Raw genomic sequence first — 25,681 nt, forward strand, 5'->3', positions numbered from 1 at the left:
ATTTAACATTTCTAATTGTAGGTAGAGATTTCTAATAATCTTTGATGATTTACAAAGCCCTCCCTGATCTTTGAGTCCCCTTCTTTCCTCCTACAATGATGAATGGTGGGTTCATTTCCCTAGCGTGACAGGACTATATGTCTGCCTTACCTCTGGAGGTATCACTTACATCTCCATACTTCCAAGACCTGTGACACTTATTATGATGAGGCTCTGTCCCATATAGGAAACAACAAATGACAAAAACCCTCATACATAGTTGGAATTCCTCAGCAAGGAAGGTAGGGAATTTGGGGAACAATGAGAAGACTGGCCTACTCTAATCACACAGGCTATCTGTCTGAGAGCACTATGGAAGTAGGAACCTGGAGATAAGGCTCTCATTTGAGTGTGAATGAAAGGTGAACTCTACCTGCTTTTTGAGTTTGGGCAAGTTTCTGAACATCTCTGAGCCTGTTTCTTCATCTATAAAGCAGGGATAGTAATACCTAGCTCAAAGGATTATTGGTAAAACTGATTTAAAGTAACGTTTATAAAATGCTTAGCACAGTGCTTGCACATATGAAGAGTTCAATCCGTGAGCCTTGTCTGTTCCTATTATATGACTGGCCAAGGAGAACTAGGAAATTCCTAAGTGTAATCAAGGGGTTAGGACTGTAATTCAGTTCAACAAATACGTGTTGACCACATGTTAATGTTGTAATCATACTGCTGGGAATTTATTCATATTTGATTTTAAAAAATTTTTTAAACATTTATTTACTATTATTGGGAGACAGAGAGAGACAGAGCATGGGCATGGGTAGGCCAGAGAGAGGAGGAGATACAGAATCTGAAGCAGGCTCCAGACTCTGAGCTGTCAGCACAGAGCCCAACGCAGGGCTTGAACTCACAAACTGTGAGATCATGACCTGAACCAGAGTGGGATGCTCAACCGATTGAGCCACCCAGGCGCCCCTAGAAAGGTTTTGTAAAAAGTAAGTAGACCTTGTTAAGTGAAAGAAGTCAATCTTAAAAGTCTACCTACTGCATGATTTCCATTCTATGGAATTCTGGAAAAGGCAAAACTATGAACACAATAAAAGGATCAGGGGTTTCCAGGGGTTTCACGGGAGGGAAGGAGGGATGAGTAAGTCGGCGGAGCATAGGCTTGGGAGCGGGGTTTAGGGCAGTGAAACCATTGCATATGATACTGTAATGATGAATACATGTTACTGTGCATTTGCCCAAACCCACAGAAAGTATGGGACAAAGAGTGAACACTGATGTAAACTATAGACCTCACTTAATAATAGTGTATCAATATTGCCTTATCAATTCTAACAAATGTACCACACAAATACAAGATGTTAATAATAGGGAAAATTGTGAGGGTGAAGGTGAGGGAATATGCTCTGCACTGTACTTTCCTTTCGATTTTCATGTACCTGACATTGCTCTAAAACTTAGTGTATTATATTTTTTAAGCAAATAGAATTTTCCAAATTCATTTTATCTCCCAGTCCTAGTTCCTGGAGATTATGAGACTTTATTTTACCAGCCAAAATGCAAGTTTCTCCTTCATGTTTCTAGACCGCTATGTGTTTCTCTTCATCCCAGTACCTCTGCATTATATTTTCCCCAGAGGAATGTAAACTCTGTGAGGGCAGGGACCATGCCTAAGTCAGCTTTGGGAGATCCTGTCAGTTTTCTGCTCAGACCTCCCAATGGCTCCCCATTCCAACTGCTTTACATATATTAACTCATTTAATCCTTAGAACAACAATCCTTAGGAAGTCGGTGCCCTTCTTACTCCCACCAGATAATAAGAAAACAGAATCAGAGAGGTGAAGAAGCTTGGGCAATTGAACAAAGCTGGTAACTGGCAGATCTGGGATACCAACCCAAGGTAGTCGGACTTCAGAGTTTGCAGAAAAAGTACCAGAAAACTCCCAATTTTTTTATGCTGTAGGTCACACACATTTTTGGGTTTGTGTAATGATTTTAGGGTGCCTCAATTATGTATTTTTAAAAATGTTTACTTTTTTTTGAGAGAGAGAGAGAGAGAGAGCACAAGGAGGGGAGGGGCAGAGAGAGAGGGGGACAGAGGATCTGAATTGGGCTTTGCCCTGACAGAAGAGAGCCCGATGTGGGGCTTGAACCCACACACCATGATATCATGATCTGAGCTGAAGTCGGACGCTTAACTGAGTCACCCAGGCGCCCCTCAGTTATGTCTTTTTAAAAATGCAACAATAGAATGGAAGAAAAAAGGAGAACTATCTTGCAAAGAGTAGGAGTGGTATTGTCCTGTGAAACTTCTGTAGTTTTTGTATATTACATGCGTGTGTATTTGTGTTGGAAGCCATGTAAAATGTATTTAGAAAGCTCACTGCCTTAATCTGTCAAGAGAGCCATTACCTAAGGTAGCAAGAGGTGCTCCCGGCTCCTGCCAGCCACACCGGGCTCCTGCCTCCTTACTCTGAGAGCACGTTGGCTTTGTTCTGTGCATGTGCTGGCTTTGCCTCCGCAGCTCTTGCCCTCCTCAAACCCAGTGATGGCCAGAGGCAGAAAAACACCATCCCTTCTAGGGAAACCCATACCAGACATCCCCAGCAGATCACTCCTCGACTAGAACAGATAATGTCCTTACCAGCCAGAGCTGGGTCACATGCCCACTATAAACAAGGCTCAAGAAAGGAGACTGTGGCTACGATGCTCAGATTCCACCCATGTGATACAACTCTGGCCAAAGGCTGCCAGCAAAGTAAAAGGCAGAATGGGTGTTAAGCAACCTCAGTAGAACCCAGGGGAACAAAACATTTCAAGTGATTTTCTGTCTCCGTAGAGATGGAAGTTTAGGGCAGACTACCCTTTGACTCATTCATTCATTTATTCACTCAAGTATTTACTGATTACCTCATGTGTGCCTACACTGTTACCAGGCCCTGGGGACACAGAGTTAGGCAAAAGAGACACAGCTGATGCCTCTTGGGGAAAACTCTAGAAAAGGAAAGTGTAGTTGAGTAATCTCAAGGTTATCCAAATATAGAGCACAAACTCCTGTCTAAAAGGGAGAGATTTGAGACCTTCGGCTCCACAAGCTCTTTGTTGTAATATAAAAGGTCATGTTTGTTTCCATTATTCAGATGTTTAACCCACTGCTTCAAACTCATATGTCCCTCTAACTATGCCACAATTAACTTTCCTACAGTTATCCGTACCTTCTCATTCTCAACTGGCTTATACCTCCATTTATGTCACCCTACGGTCCTGATGAGTATTTTTTAAAGTCTCTTAAAATTATACTCCGGGCACATGGGTGGCTCAGTCATTGAGCATCTGACTTCAGCTCAGGTCATGATCTCAGAGTTCGTGAGTTCGAGCCCCATGTCGGGTGAGCCTGAGCCCCGAATCAGGTGAACACGAGCCCCCTTTCAGGTAAAAACACGAGTCCCACTTCGGGTGAGCCCCATTTCTATCTCTTTCTGCCCTTCACTCACTTGTGCCCTCTCTCTCTCTCTCTAAGAAAAATGAAACATATAGAAACATATAGAAAAATGCATAGAACTGGACAATACAAAGAATGATCACACAGTAAACACATTTATGTATCTATGCCACTATGTTAAGAATGAGGACATTCCAGCACCCAGAAGCCCTATGGTATCCTTCCAGTCATTATTTCCTCCTTCCTCCATAAATCTGCCATCATCCTGGCTTTTCATACTATATATATTAGTTTTGCTTGTTTTTAACTTTATATATTGATGGAACCTTACATTATGTGCTCTTTCATGTCTGGTTCTTTGGCCCAACGTCACATTTGTGTGACTAGCCATGTTGTGTGCCACAGTGGTTTATTGATGTTTTTCACTGCTGCATACTACTCCATTGTAAGAATATGCCACAGTCCATCCATTTCACTGTTTATGGACACTTGAGATTATTTCCAGTGTGAGGCTATTTCAAGTAGGCTTTCCATGAATATTTGTGTATGCCTTTTTAGTTGTACATGTGCACATATTTCTTTGCCTGTTTTTTTTTTAAATTTTTTTTTAACGTTTATTTATTTTTGAGACAGAGACAGAGCATGAACGGGGGAGGGTCAGAGAGAGGGAGACACAGAATCTGAAATGGGCTCCAGGCTCTGAGCTGTTAGGACAGAGCCCGACGCGGGGCTCAAACTCACGGACCGCGAGATCGTGACCTGAGCCGAAGTCGGCCGCTTAACCGACTGAGCCACCCAGGCGCCCCTGTTTGCCTGTTTTTAAAGGGAGGAGGTGATTTGGTCTGGACCGCCATAAAATAGGTTGAGAAAATTAAGGCACGACAATATTCAACCGACTGGACACGTTGATCATGAACAACTGTTGTACTTACACAGAGATGCATAAGACACCAGCCAAGAGGAGATACTTGGGGAGGAGGTGTCCTTGCGTGTGGGAACACACAGAGAATAGGGAACAGAAACAGACTGTGTAATTAAGTACAAAATTGCATATGCCCAGAGTAGAGGCCAACTTTTAGAACCTCCTGGCAAAGACTAGACAGTTTAATACCAGGGCTGGATTCTCCACTCCTGCTCACCCACCCTGTCTGTGACAGGAGAGGTACCTGGAGGCCATGCGTGGGTGACAGAAAGGAGGTGTAGGTCTGAGCGTCCTTTCTACAGAGCCCAGACATATTTCTGCCAGTGTCTTCTGCCTTGTGCCCCTCACAAGTGAAACTGAGGCTAAAACCTCTTTGAATGCAGAAACTTCAGATAGACTTTGCACATGCCCCACCCTTCCCAGCCTACAGGTGCAGGTCTGGGAGGAAGAGGAGAGCCAGGCAGGTGGCCCAGAAGCAAGTGGGGCTTATCAGATGCAAATTTTCATGTCTGACAACTAAAGCTTGAAGTCTCTGCGTGTTCGTTCGGAATTCAATGAGTAGGAGAAGGGCGGAGGAGGAGCTGAAAGGCTCTATGGGGATTTCGGATTAGACCAGGAGTGTGGATAGCTGCAGCTGACATCACCATCACCATCACCACCATCATCATCACCATCACCATCACCATCCCTTACATTTGTATCACGTGATAGTCTACAAAGAGCTTTCTGTTCCTTAGCGTTCACATGTCTGTGGGCTGGCGGGGCAGGGTTTACTCCCACTTTGCTGAGCTGCCCAAGCACACTCTGGACGCAAGTCAGGGTCAGATCCCTAAGGGTTCCTTCAGTCCCTCTTCGGGAGCCTGAAGGGCTGTCATTGGCTCGTTGGTTCTTAGGGAAGTGAAATAGGGAAAAGAGCGAGGGACACGTGTCCTATGGGTGCAAGGACACAGAAAGCATAGGACACAGAAGGAAATGGCCAGAGGCTACAGCAGTTGCGGGGTGGGGAGAGATGGAAGGGTGGAAGGTGTGCCGACTCTGAGATAAGTGGAGCCACCTGGAAAGGGCCCCGGTGCCCACAGGGCACTCCCAGCCGGTGCCGGTGCCGGTGCCGAGAAGGTAGGGCGTGACCGCGTCGCACCCGCGCGTTTGGGGACTGCGGGCTCGGGCAAGTCGAGCTTCCCGGGGCGCCCCACGGAGGGTGGGAGCGCGGTGGCACCGCCCCCTCCCGGACGCGCGTCGAGCGCCCTCTGTCACCCCACGCCGCTCCGCCGGGGGCGGGGGGGGGGGGGTGCCCAGGGCAGAGGCGGCCCGCCCAGGTGCGCCGGGGTTTGGCCCGCCATCCGGAAGGTGCGCCGCCCGGTCCCGGGCCTGTGCCCTCGGCCTCCCCCCCCACCCCCCCGCGTGAAAGCGAAAGTGCCGGGTCCGCGAAGGGCGAGCTCCGGGGGCGGGGCCGGCGCGGACCCGGGACGGGCGCCGGGCACTCGCCGGGCCATGGATGGGCTCGGCCACCGCCTCCGAGCCAGCCTGAGACTGAAGCGCCGCCGCGGGGGTTAGTGCGGGGCCGGGGCGCGGGGGCGGGGAAGCCGGGGGCCGGGCCTCGAGGCTGGCGGGGCGGGGGCCGGGCCTCGAGGCTGGCGGGGTGAGGGGGGAGGCTCGAGGGGGGGGGGGCGACTGAGGGCCACTAGGAGCGCAGGCCCGGCGCCAGGTGAGCCGAAGAGGGGGCGCAGGTGGAGGGGACGTGGCGAGGTGGCGCCAGGGTCGGAGATCGGAGGGGCGCCCAGGCCCGCGGGGGCGAGGGGGAGGCGGCGGGCCGAAGGAAGCCGTTGTGGGGCCCCGGGGCCACGTGTCCTCCCAGCCAGGAAGCTTGTGGTGCAACCGCAGTGTGCTTGAGGCGCCCTCCTGGAACCCCAGCCCCGCCCCGCCCGCTGCGCTCCTCGGAAACTCCGCTCCCCCGACGTGACCGCCCCCACCTGAGGGCGGCGGGGCCCCGGGGAGTGTGGCCCCCGGCAGACCTGGGAGAGCGCCTGCTCTGCGGGGCCTTAGAGCCTGCGAACCAGACAGGGCACGCCTGCCCTGGCCGCTGACACCCCCACCCCCAGGTGAGGGGGAAAGAATTCCTCCCGTCCAGGGTTGTGGGGACTCCAGTAGAAGTCACTTCCTTTCTTCCTAGCAGGGGCGCTGGGCTTTGCAAGAACACAATTGGGAATTCATTCATGTTTTCATTCATTCAACAAACATTTATTTCGGCTTGCCGGTAGCCAGTCCTGAAGTGTCCTTTAGATACTTTGCCCAGAGGCCGCACCTTCTGAGCAGAAAGGAGTCGGTTGGAAGGTAAATCGGGTCACTCCCAGACAGCCTTCTAACATTGGCAGTTGAAAAGTCCCCTTCCTACGCCAGGCCCCCGAATTGGGCAGATCTGGGGTGAGACACAGGTGCTCCTTCTGCCATCCCTCCTGCCACCCCCCGCCCCCCCCCCCCCCCACTCCCAGACTATTTCAGAGACCGGAATGGGGGCAGGGCTCTGGACGGCAAGGGTTGGCACAGAGTTCGGCCATTCTGACCTCGCTGGTGTCCTCCTTTCTCTGGAGAGTACTGGCCTGGGCTTTCCTGGACTCCCTCAACCCTCAGAAGGCTGTGTGAATGGCAGAGTTCTGCTTTTGGCAGCCCGGAGGAGACATTCCAATTGTTCCCACCCCAGCCCCCAAAGTGGGCTGATCATGGTGTCTGGGCATCAAGGAGGAGCTGTGAGGTGAGCAGCCGGTGTTCGCTGTCCTGAGCTTGGCCACCTGTCAGGCCAGGAGAGTGTGCTCTCTTCGTCTTCCATGCCATCCTTCACCTTTCTGGGGAGTTCCCGCATCTTCTTTTCCCTTTTGGCCTCAGGGCAGTTGTGTGGTAAGAGGTGTGTGTGTGCGTGTGTTTATGTGTGTGCACGTACACGCATGTGTAAATCATCCTGGTGGGAAGAAGTGGCAGTGGTGGTGGTCCTGAGTGGAGAGCAGCTGAGCTAGAAAAGGAAGAGCCAGCCTTCTACATCAAAGTTCTAAAAAGTCCCCTTACCTATAGTCTAGCTGGTTTTGTGACTTTAGTCAGGTGGCCATGGGAGGGGCTTCCTGGTGGAGGAACAAGTGTAACCAGACTCTCTACTTCCCTAGAAGGGGTGGCTCCCTCCTCAACTAAAAAACTCAGGACTGTGATTGCACTCCAGGGCACCAGGGATTAAATGAGATGACCTATATTAATAGGATGAATGTTTTCTTCCTTTTTTTTTTTTTAGTTTTTTTACATTTATTTATTTATTTTTGAGAGACAGAGAGAGACAGGGTGCAAGTGGGGGAGGGGCAGAGAGAGAGGGAAACACAGAATCCCAAGCAGGCTCCAGGCTCTGAGCTGTCAGCACAGAGCCCGACGCGGGGCTCAAACTCACAGACCTCGAGATCATGACCCGAACCGAAGTCGGACACTCAACCGACTGAGTCACCCAGGCGCCCCTAGGATGAATGTTTTCTGTTCAGCTTTTCTCTTCTGTTGATAAACCTCTTTGAAAGGGAGAAGAAAGCAATCCTTTTCTGGATTTCTTGGGCTTCAGCCCAAAAGTCTGGTAATCTCTTTTGTTTGATTTTGTGAGTTTTGCTGTTCTCCTGGCTCTGCTGATAAAGCAGGAGGAAATGGGCTGAAAATGCAACCCAAAGGGTTCAGGGAAAGGCATAATTTCCTGAGGTTCTGGAATGGTCAGTGAAAAGATTTGGGTTCTCAAAGACCTTTGCAAACAGGGGGCAGCCCACATTTGTGGAATGTTTGGTGTGTACTATATCTAAAAGGCAGGAGCATAGACATGGGACTCTCATAATTCCTACCCCCCCCCATTCTGTTAATAGTCCCTGAATAGCCCCTGACTTGTTCTGTGACTCAGTTTCCCCATCTGTATGAGGAAGATGCTTGTTCCTCAGGTGGTGAGGGTTGTGCAACAAGTCTGTGCAGGTTGTAAGGTGTGGTGACAGTTCTGAGTATTCTGGGTCATTGTCCTCACCATGACAGAATCTGTCACATCCTTACTTGTGGGTTCTCCCCACGAGTCGTGTCTGGGGCCCCTGAGTCCTGGCTTTTACTAGTCCCACAAAAGCCAATCTGGAGCTCTTAAGAAGAAGGCAGCCATCTCCCCCTTTCAAGCAACCCACTTTCCTCCAGCGGGCTGCTAATTCTTTGCTGGAGTGGCAAACACTGATACCAAACGCTTTTGCTTCCTGGCCCCTTTTAGAGTCAGCTTTCTGACAAAGTCCTCTTTGACCCTGGGCATTTACTCATTCATAGGTGACTTATTGTTATTTTTCTCTCTTCCCCAGCCTCCTGGCTCTAGATACCACTAGAGCCCAAGGGGCTCTGCTTTTAGCTTGGGCAGAACTATTGACCTGGCTCAACGGGGAAAGAAGCCTGAGCAGGAGTGGGGGTAGGGCAGAGATCACCCAGTTGCTTTCTATTGTCACCGAATGCCCCTCAAGCTGCTGAGGCTACCAGTCTGTCCCCTACTGTAGGCCAGGGAGACTGTCCTGAGTCAGTGCTTCCTATTTGGGAAGTGGGATCCTTTGCTGGAGCCCTGGAACGGTTCCCGTGAGAGAAGTCAGACTTCGGATATATTGCAGGGGTGGAGGGGGGGAGGTGCGGTGAGAGATGCATCGCTGTAGATCATCCTGAAGTATCAGGAACTCTCCAGCTCAGAGATGGATTTATTCTCTATTTTACCTCCAGGAGAGGAGGCTTTTACGTTCGTATCAATTTCCAGAACTCTCTCATGCTAGAACGGTTTTTTTCCATTTAGAGAATTAATGGACTGAGTCTATTTATCTTAATCAAGGGAGGCAGTGGTATGCTGGCTGTGGGGAATATTTGGTCCTATCCTCTTGCTTGCAGTCCTGAAGTCCTGGAAACTCCTGAATGCAGCATGGGGCCTTGCAGGGGTTTGGGGCGGTAGTGGGCCAAGTTGAGATGTGAAAGGTCAGGAGTCAAAGTTATGGGGATATAAGATCCCTGTCCTGGGGCTGGTGAAGTTCCAGTGCCCACAGTCTGATGCTCTTAGGCATTCTTCACTGTCCCGAAGTTGTAAATAAACCCGTTGCACAATCCGCAGCCCAGAATTCACAGCCCTTAGCCCAGAAAGCAGCTGGGCCTTGGAGGTGTTTGCTCACGACCTTTTCTCTCGCCACACCCTGGGGCTCTTGGGAGGAGCTGAGGTCTGAGCTGCAGTGCCAGGATGCTGCCTCTGTTGGTGCGGGCCTTCTGCTGCCTTCCTGGGTCCCGTCACATCCTTCTTGCTCAGCCATTGGGTGCTCAGCATGGAAACTGCCGTCCCCTGTTTGGAAGGCAGCACATGGCTTGGCTTCACGGAGTTGTGGTTGGAGACTGAAGCGGCCCCTCTCTCAGACTCTCTGTAGCCGGTCTGTAGGAGGAAAGGGAAGCACTCCAATGCCCTGCAGGTTCGAGAAGATGGAAGGACAAGTGGTAGGCACGATGCTCAGGCTGTTCCGCAACCGGCTGCCCCGACTCCGAGCAGGTCTGGACTGGATTACCCACTTCCTGTTTTCTAGGGTGACCCTCTTGGATGGGGCTGTTTCTTCCTTGAAATGCTTCTTCCTTTTCTTACATGTAGAATCTTTATAGTTTGACCTCCACCTGGTCCCCCGTGTGACTAGACCAGAATACTTCCCCTACTGGATTTTAGAGCTGGTCATGCCCCCCCATGGGGGGGTTTGTGTGGTCACAGGCACGTGGCTCTGGGACCCGTTCTGCTTTGGATACATGTCCGTTCAGGGCTTACTCTTTCAGGTACTGGCCTGGGCACCTGTGGGTGGGCACAGTCTCTGCCTCTGGGGCATAGGGCCTCCCAAGTGGCTCCCCAGTCCCTTTCCTTGGCGTCCAAATCAGTGGCTTCTGTCCCCCTCTTGGCTCCCTGGGTTTTCATATCTCCCAGGGCAGGCACGGAAACTGCCCAGTTGGTTCTGACCCTGTTGCAGGCCCTGAGGAGCGGGGAAGCCTCCGGGGACCTTAGCGTTGGCCTGGCGGCCCCGAGGTGCACAACTTGCCGGGAGCCACACGGGCTCCACCTGGGGCATGGGCTGCGGAGATACCAAGTAGGGTCTGGTGTCTTGGTTTCAGGGAGTCGCCAGGACAACCTGAGGGAAGCTGCGAAGGAACCAGAAAGGGCCCCGGAGCACTGTCTGTCCACCTTTGCTGGAGGGCAGCATTTCTTTGAATACCTCTTCGTGGTTTCCCTCAAAAAAAAGAGTTCAGGGCATGACTATGAGCCCACCATCACCTACCAGTTTCCCAAGGTAAGGACTGAAGGAGGGGGCAGGGGGAGCCCGGGTTTGGGTGTTTGAGAGGGGGGCGGTGCCAGGGCTCAGGTCGAGAGCCGCCTTGCGCTCCTCCGCTCCTGTTTCCTTCAGGCCCAGCCCTGTTTCCTGTTATCACACACAGAATCTAGGTCTGGCTTCTTTGTGAGGAACTGACCTGGGCTCCCTGGCCAGGAGACCAGGCTGGTTCTTCTGCCCCTTTTGGGGCCTCCTAGTTCTTCCAAATTCCATCCTTAGTCATCCTTCTCTGTAGAGAAGCTTACCTTCTGCCAGACCTCCTTGAGGGCATCCCCTCCCTGGGGTGGGTGGGAAGGAGAGGGTGGGGCGGCCACACAGCTGGTGCGCAGGCTCAGCCTGTGGCCACAGCCCAAACACCAGGCTCCTTCATGTCTGCTCCCGCACTGCGGTCAGGGGCGGGTGTAGGGCATCCTCATTGACCCTGCCGGCCCGGTAACTGAGCTGGCCACCTGTCCTCTCTAATGTGGTGGCTCTCTCACGTGGCCCCTCCAGGAGGCCAGGCAGCCTCTGGGCCTTTCTATACCAAGTGAGGCCCTGGCCCCCTTCCTGCCTATGTGGGTCCTTAGGATACTGATGTCTAACTCAGGCTCGTGTAGACTCAGCCGTGGGGCTGGTCAGACCCTGAATGAAGTCCCTGTGCAGAGTGACAGGCAGAGGCACGTTGAGCCCCCATGCCAGCAGGAAAGCTTATTCTCAAACTGCTTTAGAGCCTCAAGAGCAGCCTGCCAGCCCTCAAGCCCTCTCCTCCTGCCCCTGCACCCACAATTCACTGGGCTTTTCCCCTGTTTCCTATAGCGAGAGAACCTGCTCCGGGGCCAGCAGGAGGAGGAGGAACGACTGCTCAGTGCCATCCCCTTGTTCTGCTTCCCAGATGGGAATGAGTGGGCACCGCTCACTGAGTACCCCAGGTAATTGCCCGGGCCTGGGACAGAGGAACCTGGGACTGGGGGAGAAGGGACAAGTGTGAGCCATGTGGGTCCTGTGGCTCCCTCACTTGGTGTGGATGCCAGTTCTCAACAGCTTCTCTCCTGATGGGGAGGGGCTGTAGTCAATCCATTTATAAACATCTCTCCTGGAGTCCCCCAAGGCTAGGGATCTTAGCCAACTCGGTCAACCGGCCTGTCACCTCTGTCCAGAAAAGGGCGAGGTTCTCTCACCTGTCCTGGGAATGACAGTCGCCATGTTTTGGCTGCTTCTGGAAGAAGCTGGACTCAGCAGAAGGCCTTTGGCTTCAATGAAGACAATGTGGCAAAGTCCCTTTCAGCATCAGCCCTGGTTCTTGGCTGCCCGAGTTCGCATTTTGGCTTTACCACTTTTGAGTCGAATGACCTTGGATAAGAACCACCTTTGCTGCCTCAGTTCCTTTGTCTTTCAGGTGGGGATCGTAATTGAACCTACCTCAAAGGGTTGTTTTGACAATTAAACGAGGTGGTGCGTTTAGAGCTGGGAGCCAATAAGCACGTAATAAATTACTGGTGTTATTATTACTCTCAGGATTAATCAGCAGCTCCCCTCTGCCCCCCTGACCCTGCTCAGCATCTCTCTGAGGCTGTCGCCTTCCTGTTTTAGGGTCTAGTGGGCAAATGCAAACCATGTGTGTGCTCTTCTTCAGGGAGACCTTTTCCTTCGTTCTGACCAACGTGGATGGGAGCAGGAAGATTGGATACTGCAGGCGCCTCTTGGTCTGTGCTGCTCAGAACTGCCCCCTCCTCTCTGCAGCCCGCTCGGCTCCACAGCTGGGCTTGCTCAAGCTTCAGCTGCAAAAGCCAAGGCTCCTTGGCAGTGGTGGTTGCGGGGAGCGCACGGCCCAGCACCTGCTGCCATGTTAGTGCCCTCTGCAACCCTGCAGGAACGGGGACACTTGCCCCTCCTTGCCCACCCAGGGGACCTTTGCTGGCCATGCTTTGGTCTCTTCTCTCCCCAAGCTTCTGACATCTCCCTGTGTGGGAGGCTCCTGCCTGATCCCCTGTCCACCTTCTGTACCCAGTCCTGGCCTCCTTGACCCCCAGAGCCTCCCAGAGCATAGACTGGGGCTGGACGATGATTCTTGGGTCTCAAGAGGATTCTCCAAGTCACTTTTACAGTGCTGTCCTCCCTCGCCATTCCCTCATCTCTACAGCACACTTGCTCCCTTTCTCTGCGGGCCCCACATGGTGCTGGTGCTGACGGTGGCAGGGCTTGGCCCCCTCAAGGCCATCTTCTTTTGACTGTGGTGGCTGTTCTGGCCTCCCTGCTGCCTGCGCCATGAACAGAAGCTCTGCACAGCCAGGGGCTTCTCTGTCTGGCCCGCCTTTCCCCATGAGTCCCCTAGTCCCAGCCACCAGCCGTGTGCCCAGTCAGCCCCAGTTGGGAGAAGCCCTGGGGAGGCTGCGGAACTGAAGGAGCCTGTCTGTCCCTCCCCAGCCCGCCGGCCGTGGCCCTCGCCTTCCCAAGGTTTACTGCATCATCAGCTGCATCGGCTGCTTCGGCCTGTTCTCCAAGGTAGAGGTGCAGCGGGATTCCTTGGGGCCTGTTTGGCCCGTTCAGCCTCCAGGTCGGCCTGGCCGCCTGACCTGTCTGTGCTCCCTGGGCCCTCAGTGGACTTCTTTTCTCACGGCCGGGGTCGATCCTAGGCACACTTGGGGACATTGAGGCAGAGAGGAGCTTGGGCTCGAGAAAACTGGGACTTTCTCCCCTGCAGAGAGCCCACGCTCCCCCTCTGGTCAGGTAAGAAAGCAGCTGGAGCAGGACAGCAGGGAAAGCCCCAGGTTAGGGGGCGGGAGTTTCCCGTTTCCTCATCTGTCAAGGGCGTGCAGTGATGGCTCACCTCCCTGGCTTAGGGCCTGGCACGAGGCTCGAATGAAGCGACATGAGAAATGCAGAACACTGAACAAGTGTGAAGATGGCTGCTCTACAGGGGGGCCCCGAGACTCCCCATGAGCCCTCTGAGGGGGGAGGTCCCTAGGACTTCTGGAGCTAACTGCAGGGCCCGTGCACCCGAGTCAGGCCTCAGAACGGACAGGCATGTCTTGGTGGCCACGAAAGAGCTTCAATGTGCTCTGCCCCCAGCAGGATCTTCAGAGGGTGAGGGCAGGACGTTGTGAGCCTTTGCTTGGTGGAGTGTTCATCTGGGCTGGGTTCTCGGGGATGCAGTCTGGCCCTGGCCCTGGCGAGTCTCCAGTGGAAGTCGGAGGGCAGAGTAACACCCAAGAGGCCCAGGGTTCTAGGCTCCCACTGCACCCAGCATGCCAGCGTGACAAGACATGGTACCGCCGTGTGCGGTGGTTGGCTCTGGGATGACTGCGGGGGGGAAGGTGGTTACCAGGTGGTGCCAGGAAAAGGGAGGAACGGACTGGTAGGGAGAGGGTGAAAGGAAGAAGGCTACAGGCCTCCTGCAGGAGAGAAACAGCAGACTGGGCTCTGCCGGGGAAGAGAGGGAAGCCTAGAAGGTCCACGGGGATTGGCTGGATCAGTGCAGGGCGGGAAGATGCACGCACGGGGGTCTCTGCCACTTCCCGGTGGCATCCCTCTGAGCCGTTTCCTTGCAGATCCTGGATGAGGTGGAGAAGAGGCACCAGATCTCCGTGGCCGTCATTTACCCATTCATGCAGGGCCTCCGAGAGGCAGCCTTCCCTGCCCCCGGGAAGACTGTCACCCTCAAGAGCTTCATCCCCGACTCGGGCACTGAGGTGGGTTACGGAGTGCGTGAGCCCCAGCTTCGGTGGTACCGCTGTCACAGTCATGCCATCCCTCCCCCTGGTTAACACACCCAGACTGAGCCAGGCCGGGACCGGAGCCTGACTAGAAGGATTGACAGAGCTGAAAATCAAACCCACGTTTTCTGACCCTCCCAACCTGATGCTCCCAGGGGCCTACTTACTGTTCGAGCCACCAAGACTTGTATCTATAATAAAAAAACATGTAAGCTAAGGTTCCTGGTGCTAGAATGGACTGTGCCCCCAGCCCCAAATGGCCATTTCTCCCCATTACCACCCTTATCTTCCCATGTGTGTGTCCAGTATCACTCCCTCATGGCCTCCCATCTGTCTACTTGTTATCATCCCTCCCCACCCCTGTGTCCCCACCCATGCCACACGGGGATGCTGTCACTGCAGGCACGAGGCTGTCTCTTCCAGTACTGCCCCCTGGGATGTGGAAGGTCGGCCTGCCTCTCTGAACCTTGGCTTCCCTATGTAAAAATGAGGGGAGGAGCTAGGCCTTTTCACAGTCTCCATAGAATGCTTGCCCTACACCAGGCCATGCAATTTTCTGGATACAACTCGGTGAATACAATGGATAGGATTCCTGACCTCCTGGCTTAAAATCTAGTGGAGGAGACAGACGCTAAATAAGGAAAGACACAAATAAGTATGTAATTTAAAGTGACGAAAGGGGAGAAACCAGATGCTCCATGAGAAAATGATGGAAACACACGCCCAATTAGGCAGGCCTCTGAGCCGGAGGGAGGAGGAGACAAGCAGAAGGGTGACCTGACCTGTGAGGACCCTCAGGCAGGAAGAGCAGACTGGAAAGGGGGACAGGGTCGGCATGACCCTCAGAGCTAAGGGAAACCACCGAAGTGCTTCCAGCAGGGGAGAGGCGGGATCAGATGTAGCCAGAAGAGTGGAAGGGAGGCAGGTGGAGACCCAGCGTTCCAGGGTCTGCGAGTTTTCAATGTGGTGACACCTTCTCTCTCCTTGGTTCCCCTGCAGTTCATCTCCCTGACACGGCCCCTGGACTCCCACCTAGAACACGTGGATTTTAGATCTCTGTTGCGCTGTCTCCGTTTTGAGCAGATCCTTCAGATATTTGCCTCTGCAGTGCTGGAGAGAAGAATCATCTTCCTGGCAGAAGATCTCAGGTGGGTCCAGCCGCTGGGCCACTTCCCGGGCCATCTGGCTCCCCTGGGTTCAGGGGACGGACCGGAGGGTTCTCTAAGGGAATCAGGCTGTAGGACCTTGACGCCCACCCTCCTGCCTCCAGGTCTGATTTTGCACTAAGCCTCCTAGAGAAACAGCTGTTGCAATTCCCCTGCTTCTGCCTCCAAACTTGATTGCTGCCTAAGGGTGAAGAAAGATCCAGATTTGGCTCCAGGCAGAGACCAGTCAGGGTGGGTGCAGATGGGATTCTGCTCCTGATGGTTTAGGGAGGGGAAGAAGGTGTATATAGGTTTGGAGGTCAAAAGCCCATCATCCCTTTTTTTTTTTTTTAAGTTTATTTATTTATTAGAGAGAGAGAGAGAGAGGGAGCGTGCAAGCAGGGGAGGGGCAGAGAGACGGAGAGAGAGAATCCCAAATAGGCTCCATGCTGTCAGTGCTTAGCCCAACGCGACGCTCAATCCCACAAACTGAGATCATGACGTGAGCCAAAATCAAGAGTCGGACACTCAACCGACTGAGCCACCCTGGCGCCTCAAGCCCATCATCCTTAATGGCAGACACATCTCATCTATCCATTTTTTCACTCATTCAACAAACATTTATTGTGTGTCAGCTGTCTGCCAGATGCCAAACGTCAGGAAGATACAGACAAACAAGACATGGTCTTTGACCCTAGGGGATGTAGGAATCTGTAGTGGTTGAATGCACAGGTGTTGAAATCAGCAGGGCAAGGTTCAAGTCCAAACCATTCTTCTACCTTTAACTGTGTGCTTTCCCTTAGGGTAGTTTCTTGACTTCTTGAAGTCATAGTCTCCTTATCTGTAAAATCACAATAAGGATCGTGCCTACCTCATAAGCTTCTGTCGAGGATCAAATGACACAGTGCACCACCTCCCTGCCGGGCATACGCGTAGCCCGGAGTGTTATATTAATTTCAGGTGTACAACATATTGATTCGACAGTTCTGTACGTTCCTCGGTGCTCCCCAAGATAGGTGTAGTCACGGTCAGTCACCCTGCAACATTATTACAATGTTGTGGACTCTCTTCCCTATGCTGTACTTTTCATCTCCGTGACTTGCTTATTTTTATAACCAGAAGTTTGTACCTCTTAACCCCCTTCACTTATTTTGCCCATCCTCCCTCCCACCTCCTCTCTGGCAACCACCAGTTTGTTCCCTGTATTTATGGGTCTGTGTCTGCTTCTGTTTGTTGTATTGTTTTTTAGGTTCACGTAGAAGTGAACTCAGGCAGTATTCGTCTTTCTCTGTCTGACTTCCGAATTTTTTTTTAATGTTTATTTCTGAGACAGAGAGAGACAGAGCATGAGCGGGGGAGGGGCAGAGAGAGAGGGAGACACAGAATCGGAAGCTGGCTCCAGGCTCTGAGCTGTCAGCACAGAGCCCGACGCGGGGCTCGAACTCACAAACCGTGAGATCATGACCTGAGCCGAAGTTGGTCGCTCAACCGACTGAGCCATCCAGGTGCCCCTGTCTGACTTCTTTCATTTAGCATAGTACAAGGTCTAGGTCTATCCATGTTGGTATGAAATTGAAGGGGTGCCTGGGTGGCTCCGTCGGTTAAGCGTCCGACTTCAGCTCAGGTCACGATCTCGCCATCCATGAGTTCGAGCCCCGCGTCGGGCTCTGGGCTGATGGCTCAGAGCCTGGAGCCTGCTTCCGATTCTGTGTCTCCCTCTCTCTCTCTGACCCTCCCCCGTTCATGCTCTGTCTCTCTCTGTCTCAAAAATAAATAAACGTTAAAAAAAATTAAAAAAAAAAAAGAAATTGCAAGATTTCATTGTTTTCGTATGGCTAATATTCCTTTGTGTATGTGTATATATCAACTCTTTTGTATCCATTCACCGATCGGTGGACGCTTAGGTTGTTTTCGTATCTTGGCTCTTGTAAAAGAGTGCTGCAGTAAACCTAAGGGTGCATACAGCTTTTCAAATTAGTGTTTTTGTTTTCTTTGGATATACACACAGCAGAATTATTGGGTTCTGTGGTATTTTGGTTTTTAACTTTTGGAGGGGCCTCCATACTGTTTTCCACAGTAGCTGCATCACTTTCCATTCCCACCAACAGTGAATGAAAAGAGTTCCCTTTTCTCCACATCCTCTCCACCACTTGCTATCTCTTGTGTTCTTGATACAAGCCGTTCTGATTAGTGTGAGGTTATATCTCATTGTGGTTTCCATTTGCATTTCCCTGACGATTAGTAGTGCTGAGGATCTTCTCTGTGTGTCTTCTTTAGGAAAATGGCTATTCAGGTCATCTGCCCATTTTTTAATCACATGACTGTGATGATTTTTGGTGTTGACTTGTGTGAGTTCGTTATATATTTTAGATATTAACCTTTTATTGGTTATGTCATCCTCAAATCTTCTCCCATTCAGTAGGTTGCCTTTTCATTTCGTTGATGTTTCCTTTGCTGTGCCAAAGCTAGCTGTTATCCTTCATGATAAGTTCACAGCTGCATATATCCCTGTACATAGTCAAAGAAGGGGACTGTCGTTTCTTGGTCTCTGCCTCTTACGGGCCTCAAGTCTGAGAAAGACATGGGGAGACATGTGATAGAAGAGGAGGAAAATATCATAAAACAGTAGGAGGCTGACCTTTTATTCATGTCTGGGGAGGGAGAAAGCCAAGGATACTGGACTGACAACCCTGGTTCTATCTTTTAGGGAAGAAAAAAAGGAGGTTAGGTTAGGGGCTCAAATGTTAGGCCAGAGGGTCAGGGGAATGTCATGGGTATTAGGGGAAAGGAAGCGTGTAGGGTTGGAGGTCTCTGGGCTGAACATTCTATAAAAATCAGTGACCGCCAAAAAGGCACTCGTTGTAGGCTAAAACCTTGAGGGAAGTGGTGGCATCTTCTGCTCTGGAAATAGTGTTCCCACTTTCAACCCTGTAGAAAAATACAAAGTTTCTCTTGTGGCTGGAGCTGGGCTTCCTCCTTTTCCCCTGAGATCAGTGTTTGGGAAGTGAAGGTGATTCCAGGTGCCTGCTGGCCTGGGCACGGGCCAGGGCAGGCAGGACTCGCCTCTCAGGTGCTCACTTTCTCCAGGGAGGTTCCCCCCCGCCCCCCCGCCCCCCCCCCACTTCCTTCCCACACTGAGCTTGTCAGACCCCTGAAGCACAGGCAGGGAGGAGACTTCCAGTCAGCCTAAGCCCGGCTAGACCCTCAGGGACTCAATCTTTGTGACTCAGGAAGTGCAAGCTCCATTCCAAGAACTGAAACACGGTTTCTGTATCTGTGTTTTGATTGGCCTCGGGTTGGGTGTTGTTTGGAGAAATGGGGAGCCACGGAGAAGCCGTGGAGAGGAGTGGAGAGGAGTGGAGAGGACAGAGAACGGGCCGTGTGTGTGTGTGTGTGTGTGTGTGTGTGTGTGTGCTGGGGGGGTGTGGTGAGGAGTCTGCCTGAGCTGTGACGGAGGCAGGAATCATCCGGGGGAACGCTTCATTGGAAGGGTGGAGGGGCCACCTCTGTGGGACTTTCCGGGTAGGAATTGCCAGGCAAAGGTTCCTGGAATCTAGGAATTTCCCAAGCTCGCTCTGGCACCAACCTGTTAACTTTAAATAACCTCCGGTGGCCAGAGGGAGCCGTGAGAGGTAAAGACTACGTATGGGTGAGGGTGGATAGCCACAAGGAGGAAACACGGCTTCGCCTCTCTGCTGTGCCTCACTGTTTACGTTTGTCTCCTTAACTACACTGTGAGTTTGTTCAGCGGGGTCAGCGCCTTGTACTTCCTGGTGTCCGCATCCTTAGCGCAGCGGTGAGCGTGTAGAAGGGCTCACTCAGTAAGCTGCTGGAGTGAAGGCATTTCCTCTTCCCCCCTCTCTGGAGCCACTAGTGTTTTTGTGCAGAGGGGTGAAGGGGCACCAACTGGGCGGGAAAAGAAGGGTCAGACAGAGGCCCCATCCTGGATGAGAGGAGCTTCAGCCGCTCCTGGCTTCTGTCCCCCGCGCTCCCTCCCCGCAGCCATCGGTAGTCCCAAGCTCTGCGACCGGCACGGCTCTAGACTTGCTCCTGCCGTCGGCGGGGGCCGTGGGGGGTGCGTCGTGGCGGAGGCGCAGGGAGGCCCCTCTGACTCGTGTTCTCTGTGCCCTGTCCCCAGCACCCTGTCTCAGTGCATCCACGCTGCCGCCGCGCTGCTCTACCCCTTCAGCTGGGCGCACACCTACATCCCCGTTGTCCCCGAGAGCCTTTTGGACACTGTCTGCTGCCCCACTCCCTTCATGGTCGGAGTACAAATGCGCTTTCAGCAGCAGGTTATGGATAGCCCCATGGAAGAGGTATGGTGCAGCAGGAAGAGGGCGTCGCTTGGAGCCGGGCACACCTGGCTTCGCACCTGGGCTCCGCCACTAACAGCCGTGTGACTCGGAGCAAGTTGCTTACCCTCTTTCAGCCTGAGCTTCTTCTCTGCAAAACGGGGACGGCAGTGTTCAAGTGCTAGGGGTTCTGGGGGAAAGAGCCTGCAGGAAAGCTCATAGCCTGGTGCCTAACGCATGGTTGATGCTCAGCACGTGGCTACTTCCTCCTCCCGGAAGATTTCCTTCTGGGCTTCAGGGGCGGCTTATTCAGGGGTCGTCCAGCCGTCCTAGGTTGGTTGGCTCCAAAGGGCAGGCCCTGGGGTGTCCCCTCACTCATCTGAATGGACAAGCGCAGCTGGTCTATACGCCACCACACCCCACTAGAATTCATTTGCGTTCCTTGCAAGGGAGCTAATGTAGCCCTCCTGCAAACGATGAGCCTTGATAAATGCAGAGTTTTGCGGCGAGAGTTACCTTCTTCTTTTTTTTTTAAGGTTTGTTTACTTATTTATTTATTTAGAGAGAGCGAGCGCATGTGTACATGAGCAGGGGCGGGGCAGGGAGAGCGGATCCCAAGCACACTTCACACTGTCAGTGCAGAGCCTGACGCAGGGCTTGAACTCAAACTGCAAGATCATGACCAGAACCGAAATCAAGAGGCCGACACTGGACCCACTGAGCCACCCAGATGCCCCACAAGAGTTCTCTCTCTGATTACCTCAGAGCTCACTTGGCTAATGAGGATATAGGTCTAGATCCCCCTTGGTTTTGTCAGCTTCTGGTTTCTTGGCGGTGGCCCAGACACACCCAGAGGGCTGCGTGGTGAAAACGGGCATTGGTAGCATAAAGCTATCCCCAGTGTTGGAAGAACAACTCAAAACATGCACTCTGCCTGTTCCCAAGATCGCACGTTACTATAATCTCAGTTATGAGAGTTACTTAGGGATGTCTACACTGGCTAACCATTGACTTCTGTGTAAAGGGCTGACCAAGGGAAGAGATGAGGTCTAGTAGGAAGCTACTGAAGAGGCAAGAACCAGCCTGAGGGGGAAGATTTCCCCCATTTGCGTAAGAAACAATGGAGGTCCCAAGAACTGAGTTGACTTATTCGAGGCCACACAGGCAATGATGGAACCTAGCACAGATAGAACCAAAGCCCCTCTTATACAATGTGTTGCTGGGAAGTAAAGAAGTCAGCTACTTCCCTTCCTAACTTCCCTGGCCTTCCCAGCCCTCCTCGTAAGTGCTGAGTAGACAGGGCTTTTGAAGGAGCCTTTGCCGTGTGACTAACTGGGTCAGAGTATTAGCCCCACGTTTAGCAAGGACTTAAAATATCCCAACCCTAGGAGTTATGAAACTTGCTGACACCGCAGTTCCGACTCCTCCCCGACAGCCAGGCAGGACGACACCCCAAGGCCTGCTGTGCAAGAGCCTTGGCCTGTTTTCGTCCTCAGCAGCTGCTCTGCGAAATGGGCAGGGGCTGAGGAAGGGGGAAGACCAGGGGCCGCTGGGGCTGTGGGGGGATTCTCTGGCGGCCCACATAAGCTCTCTGGAAGGGATTACTCAACAGACCATAATATAGCGATTACTAGAAAGATTCTGGGGAACAACTTCACAAAAAAAATTCTTCATGCATACTCTTAGCTCCCTGAAATGAACCGCCTTCCCTGAATGAAGGCATGTGAGCCTATGTAGTCAAGTGATTTCAGGCCTGGACTAGTTCAACGTTTTCTCCCCTGATAATGGATATTTACAGTGCCTACTCTGTCTTTTGGCACACTTTCCGGTCCCTCTTTCCTTTTATTTGGAAGAACGGAGCATACAAGGGATCATTCACCATATTGGCAAGATCAAGAGTCCAAACTGCAAAGGGGGGCCCAGCAGGCCTTTAAATGACCAAGCCAGGCTTGTGGATCATGGCAAACTGTTGAGCACGTGCCCTACCTAAAGGGGGCAGCTGCACTCAGTTCCATCTGAACATGGTCCTTTAGAAACATGGACCAACCAGGGGTGCCTGGGTGGCTCTGTCGGTTAAGCATCTGACTTCAGCTCAGGTCATGATCTCGTGATCTGTGAGTTCAAGCCCCGTGTCAGGCTCTGTGCTGACAGCTCAAGCCTGGACCCTGCTTTGGATTCTGCGTCTCCTTCTCTCTGCCCCTTCCCTGCTCATGCCTCTGTCTCTCTCTCTCAAAAGTAAATAAACATAAAATAAGTTAAAAAAAAATAAGGAAATGTGGACCAACCAGTGTTAGAGTTCCTGACTTTTCAGGAGTCCTAAAACCAAGTTTAAGTGATTTTTCCCATTTTGAATATTGGAAACCAACTCAATTGTTTAAAACGTACTCTGAGGATCAAAGAAACAGATCAGCAGGTTGGAATCCCACCAGCAGGATGCCAATTTGTAATCTCGAGTCTGGACTGAGGGCCCCTTGGACAGTGAGGGAGCCAGTAGCAGAACTCAACTGCCAGCCCTGTGCGTGCCTTCCCTGCAGCCTGCAGACACACACATGGTTTCCTCACCACCTCTCCTTCCCTATTCCTGTTGCCCTGGGCTCATTTCCTTCTCTTCCCATTTCCCGTGGGAAGGTCCAGAGCTCCCAGAAAGTTTTTAAACTAGGACGTCAGGAGATCATACAGAAAGTTGTTGCAAGCATCAAAAGATCAAAAGCCATCCACTGCTGTCCTAAATCTGACCAGAGGGCAGGGAGTTGAAGGAGGGTGGTGGAGAAAGGGATGCAGAACGTAGGACCCATCTAGGCTTGGAAATGGGCTCTACTAGTCATAAGACCTTGGACAACTTTCTTGTTTGTTCCCTCGCCTGCAAAATGGGGATAGTGCCTGCCTCTACAGGACCGTGGGGAGAATTAACTGAGAGAAAATGTGCAAAGCCTGATCGTGTGTGCTGCATGCTAAATGTTCCAGATCTAGAAGCCATTCCTGTGATCCGTGTTTCATTAAGAGTGACTGGCTGTGATTTCTCCCATGTTGTATTCCTTCCTACCTTAGTGCTCCTCCCCACCCCCTTCCTACACCCTCATTCCTTTTCCCCAGGAGGGGAACTGGGGTTTCCAAAGAGGGGAAGGGTGAGAAAGGAGGGTGTCACGCAGGAAAGGAGAATTGCAGTTGCCGATCTTGTTGCCATTTGGGCTGACAGGTACGGCCACAGGCAGAAATGCAGGTGGTAAGTGCCCCTGTGGTCTCTGATGGGAAGAGGGAAAACCATTCGCTCTATTTATTTCAGGTCCTATTGGTGAATCTTTGTGAAGGAACCTTCTTAATGTCAGTAAGTATCTGGGCTCCGACCCCCCTGCAGGCCCACCACCTGGTCTATCACACTCGTCTCTCCCATGCTCCACCTCCTTCCACGTGGTTGAAGTGCTTTTGCTGGGGGAGAACCCACGCTAAGACCATTCTATGAGGCGATCGGTGTTGATGCTTCTAAAGCAGGGATGTAAACCCAGCCCCAGGGATATAGAGAAGACTTGCTAATGTTTACACTCAGACTCAAGACCCAGAGGCAGTGTCTGTTGTTCCTCTCTTACATGGTCAATTATTTGGGGGTAGAGTTGGGGTGTAGAATTCACACCCTCCTCACACTATCTGCCGATACACCTCCTGTGAAGACACCGCCTCCCTGACAGCTTGACGTCTGAGCTCTGTTCTGTCCTAGGTTGGTGATGAAAAAGATATCCTACCACCCAAGCTTCAGGATGACATCTTAGAGTCTCTTGGCCAGGGGATCAATGAGTTCGAGAGTAAGTCCTTGGTCCTCCTTATTTGGGTTTCTCCACAGAGCCTGAGGGCAGGATTCCCGACCACCCTCGCCCAGACTAAAATGGACTCACTCAGCAGTCCTGGGCCAGTCCCAGGTGCCTAGATTCTAGGGCCAGTCTGAGTGCAAGATGTCATTCTTCCTAAGCAGGGGTGGAGAACCCGTACCCAATCTCCTATTTTGATCGGTAATTATGAGGCCTACCCTGGCCGCTTTCCTGCGGTGAAAGCCACCTGGAGGCAAGAGTGGGTGGTTCTTCTGAGACGGCCTCTTGTATATCTCCAGCAGCTTCTGAACAGCTCAACGAGCATGTTTCGGGCCCATTTGTGCAGTTCTTTGTCAAGACTGTGGGCCACTATGCTTCCTACATCAAGCGGGAGGCAAACGGGCAAGGCCGCTTCCAAGAACGGGCCTTCTATAAGGCTCTGACCTCCAAGACCAACCGCCGATTTGTGAAGAAGTTTGTGAAGACACAGCTCTTCTCCCTTTTCATCCAGGAAGCTGAGAAGAGCAAGCACCCTCCTGCAGGTATGCGGTGATGGCCCCTATCATTCCAAGCCCAGAGAGGGTCACTGCCTCCAAGTCAGGTGTGGCCCGAGGATGAACAGCATGGTGTCTAGAGGCCCACAAAATAAGATGTAGTCTTGTCAGTGGGGTTGGAACAAAGTAACTTGAAGCCTCAGAAAATGCCTCTGGGCTGCCATTTGGTAGAACTTGCTCTTTGTTTTAATCTGGAGTTAATTTCTACTAACTATTCTATTTGTAGCCCCAGATTGGGGCCAAATTGAATACCTGGATCTCCAGAGGCCTGTGAGAACATGGGAGTCCTGGCGGGAATGTGGGTGTGGTGGCGGAGGAGACAGAGAGGGTATATCTGATCCCCGTTCCTGACCTCATCATCGTCCACCTGGCCGGATTATATGCCTCTAACACCGGCTTCTGAACCCACAGGCTACTTCCAACAGAAGATACTTGAATACGAGGAACAGAAGAAACAGAAGAAATCAAGGGAAAAGACTGTGAAATAAGAGCTGTGGTCAAAAGCGGGGGACTGGACTCACGGGTCAGTTTTGGACTTTGGCCCCTGCCAGCACGGTGGGATTGGCAAAGCTCGCAGCCCCCAGAACCCATGGCCTTCTTCCGAGTCCTGGTAACCAGGTCTGGCGTCAGGCTGGTGTCTTGGGTTTGGGATCCCTGGAATCAGCTTTCCCAGGACCGTGGAAGGCTCGGACCTCCGTGCTCACGGAGCTGGGCTCAAAGCTACATTTTCTGCGCAGGTGACACAGCACAGTAGCACAGGTGCTGTGGAGCCTTAGAAGTTGCTGTGAATGCCCTCTTCCAGGAACCACTATGATGAAGTCCTCAACAGGGAAAGTACTTGTGGCCCAAAGGCTCAGTCTCTCCACGTAAAAAAGAGGTCTGTGGACATAGGAAGATAAGAATAAAGATGAAAGTCTTGTTTACGTGTTATCTTTGGCCTCCACGCTGGGGGGAGAAACCAGGAGCACAAGGCAAAAAGATAGGAGAATAATCTGCATGGGGAGTGGGAGACCTGGCCACTGTGGCCCAGAACTTTGGGGCTGTGTTTGGACTAGGGGTCAGCTGCTCTGTTTCTAACAGGAAGGGTAGGGATACCGGGAGAAGCGGCAACGGCACTGGGACAGGGCGGCAGTTCTTGGGTCTAGTCGGGTGTGCCTTCCAGAATCCGGGAGGAAAGGCTGCTGGCCACGGAAGTATCTGCATTCCAGGGAAACTCAAGGTAGGAGATTTCAGTTCCCAGAAGCCGGTGAAGAGCTCTACATTGCTTCCATAGGCAGGTCTGTCTGCCCATCACAACTGAAGGTTTGGAACCTTCAGTTGTAGACATCCAACTTCCTACTTGGTTATTTTGAGAAACCAAGTTCAACTCTTTTAAAAATTAAAAAAAAAAAAATTTTTTTTAAACATTTATCTTTGAGAGAGAGACAGAGCGTGAGCTGGGGAGGGGAAGAGAGAGGAGACACAAAATCTGAAGCAGTTTCCAG

General features: G+C 52.1%; 1 protein-coding gene across 7 annotated transcripts; it reads left to right on the top strand.

Moving 5' to 3' along the window:
- The first annotated feature begins 5,513 nt into the window (after nt 1-5,513).
- DENND2D (DENN domain containing 2D) lies at nt 5,514-25,120 on the top strand. 7 transcript variants are annotated; one of them, XM_058716230.1, is made up of 12 exons: nt 5,514-5,901; nt 10,500-10,675; nt 11,510-11,622; nt 12,327-12,396; nt 13,118-13,195; nt 14,242-14,382; nt 15,406-15,554; nt 19,690-19,867; nt 23,127-23,168; nt 23,556-23,640; nt 23,946-24,185; nt 24,609-25,120. In XM_058716230.1, exons 1-12 carry the CDS (start codon nt 5,844-5,846, stop codon nt 24,683-24,685), a joined length of 1,407 nt encoding a protein of 468 aa, XP_058572213.1. In that variant the 5' UTR covers nt 5,514-5,843; the 3' UTR covers nt 24,686-25,120. The 7 variants fall into 7 exon arrangements, 5 of the variants coding, with proteins under 5 accessions (XP_058572213.1, XP_058572212.1, XP_058572211.1 ...); XM_058716229.1 differs by having other exon boundaries at nt 5,516-5,901; nt 23,943-24,185; XM_058716228.1 differs by lacking the exon at nt 5,514-5,901 and adding an exon at nt 7,656-9,897.
- The last annotated feature ends 561 nt before the right edge of the window (nt 25,121-25,681 follow it).

The sequence above is a fragment of the Neofelis nebulosa genome, chromosome 2 (genome assembly GCF_028018385.1).
Source record: "Neofelis nebulosa isolate mNeoNeb1 chromosome 2, mNeoNeb1.pri, whole genome shotgun sequence".
Taxonomy (NCBI): domain Eukaryota; kingdom Metazoa; phylum Chordata; class Mammalia; order Carnivora; family Felidae; genus Neofelis; species Neofelis nebulosa.

Excerpts from the sequence above, each read along its gene's own strand:
- DENND2D (XM_058716227.1), top strand. The coding sequence starts at position 9,414 with ATGCTCTTAGGCATTCTTCACTGTCCCGAAGTTGTAAATAAACCCGTT. Across the intron at positions 10,676-11,509 it reads TCACCTACCAGTTTCCCAAG|CGAGAGAACCTGCTCCGGGG; the intron begins GTAAGGACTGAA and ends TGTTTCCTATAG. Across the intron at positions 14,383-15,405 it reads TCCCCGACTCGGGCACTGAG|TTCATCTCCCTGACACGGCC; the intron begins GTGGGTTACGGA and ends GTTCCCCTGCAG.